The sequence below is a fragment of the Nicotiana tabacum genome, chromosome 24, assembly GCF_000715075.1.
Source record: "Nicotiana tabacum cultivar K326 chromosome 24, ASM71507v2, whole genome shotgun sequence".
Classification (NCBI taxonomy): domain Eukaryota; kingdom Viridiplantae; phylum Streptophyta; class Magnoliopsida; order Solanales; family Solanaceae; genus Nicotiana; species Nicotiana tabacum.
This window is the reverse complement of record NC_134103.1, coordinates 99,187,892-99,189,976: the sequence shown is the minus strand read 5'-3', so window position 1 is coordinate 99,189,976 and position 2,085 is coordinate 99,187,892. Positions and strand designations below refer to the sequence as shown.

Below are 2,085 nucleotides of genomic sequence, written 5' to 3'. Positions count from 1 at the left end.
TCCTTTTGTTCTACATCATTCTTAGGGCATTGCATGATACTAAATTTGTCCCATATTTGAATTGGAACAATTCCTGCCGAACAATTATTCATATTAGATCTCTCTAGAATTCTTTCGATATAGCCTTTCTGAGGCAATCCCAATAATCTTTGTGATCTATCACGGAATATTTCTATTCCTATCACATAGGATGCCCCAACCATATCTTTCATTTCAAAATTCTTAGAGAGAAAATCTTTAGTCTCACGCAATATGCCTAAATCATTAGCAGCAAGTAGAATATCATCAACATATAGGACTAAAAAAATAAACTTGCTCCCATTGATCTTTTGGTATATACACCCATCAACGGTATTTTTCACAAATCCAAAAAATATTATGGTATCATTAAACTTTATATACCATTGTCGTGAGGCTTGTTTAAGTCCATATATTGACTTCTTCAGTTTACACACCATTTGACCTTTTCCTTTAGTTTTGAAACCCTCTGGTTGGTCCATATAAACTTCATCCTCGAGGTCTCCATTAAGAAAGGCAGTTTTCACATCTATTTGGTGTAACTCTAAATCATAATGAGCCACCAAATCCATAATAATTCTTAACGAGTCTTTCTTTGAGACCGGTGAAAAGGTCTCTTTATAATCAATGCCTCCTTTTTGAGTATAACCCTTTGCAACAAGTCTAGCTTTGTATCGTTAAATATTGCCATTTGAATCATGTTTGGTCTTAAAGACCCATCTACACCCGATTCTTTTAGAACTTTCTGACAATTCAACGAGATCCCAGACTTTATTGTATTCCATGGATTTTAGCTCTTCCTTCATGGCATCAATCCATTTGTCAAATTCATTACTTTCTATGGCTTGTGAAAATGAAACCGGATCCTTATTAAGACGGATCTATAATCATGAGATCAGTTCTAATATGCTCAAGTGACACTCTTTGTTTCTGAACTTCCTCCTTGACGGTAAAGTACTTTAATTCCATATGCTTGGTACCTTTGGAGTACTTATCATTCTTGGAGAAGAATACTGCTCCAGAATTATCACAGTAAATTTTCAGCGGCTTGGTAATGGTGTCAACAACCCCAAGTCCTGAAATAAAGTTTTGCAGCCATAATGCATGAATTGTGGCTTCAAAACATGCCACAAATTCTGCTTCCATCGTAGATGTAGCAATGACAAACCATTTGGCACTCTTCCACGATGTTGCTCCTTCAGCTAATTGGAACAAATAACCAAACGTGGATTTTCTAGTGTCAATACATCCAGCGAAATCTGAATCCGAGTATCCAACAACTTCCAAATGCTTGGATCTCCTATACATGAGCATGTAATCCTTGGTTCCTTTTAGGTACCTCAAAACTTTCTTTGTAGCTTTCCAATGATCAATTTCTGGGTTACTCTGATATCTTCCTAGCATTCCGATCGCAAAACTAATATCCGGTCTTGTGCAAGTCTGAGCATACATCAGACTACCAACAATTGAAAAGTAAGGAATTGATTCCGTTTTCTTTTGTTCTACATCATTCTTAGGGCATTGCATGAGACTAAATTTGTCCCATTTTTGAATTGGAACAATTCCTGCCGAACAATTATTCATATTAGATCTCTCTAGAATTCTTTCGATATAGCCTTTCTGAGGCAATCCCAACAATCTTTTTTATCTATCACGGAATATTTCTATTCCTATCACATAGGATGCCCCAACCATATCTTTCATTTCAAAATTCTTAGAGAGAAAATCTTTAGTCTCACGCAATATGCCTAAATCATTAGCAGCAAGTAGAATATCATCAACATATAGGACTAAAAAAATAAACTTGCTCCCATTGATCTTTTGGTATATACACCCATCAACGGTATTTTTCACAAATCCAAAAAATATTATGGTATCATTAAACTTTATATACCATTGTCGTGAGGCTTGTTTAAGTCCATATATTGACTTCTTCAGTTTACACACCATTTGACCTTTTCCTTTAGTTTTGAAACCCTCTGGTTGGTCCATATAAACTTCATCCTCGAGGTCTCCATTAAGAAAGGCAGTTTTCACATCTATTTGGTGTAACTCTAAATCATAATG

The 2,085-nt window shown here is 35.5% G+C and overlaps 1 protein-coding gene across 1 annotated transcript; it reads right to left on the bottom strand.

Annotated features, from left to right (window-relative positions):
* Window positions 1-888: 888 nt before the first annotated feature.
* On the bottom strand, window positions 889-1,602 carry LOC142178343 (secreted RxLR effector protein 161-like). Its single transcript, XM_075247678.1, has one exon. It carries the CDS (start codon window positions 1,600-1,602, stop codon window positions 889-891), a length of 714 nt encoding a protein of 237 aa, XP_075103779.1.
* Between the last annotated feature and the right edge of the window lie 483 nt (window positions 1,603-2,085).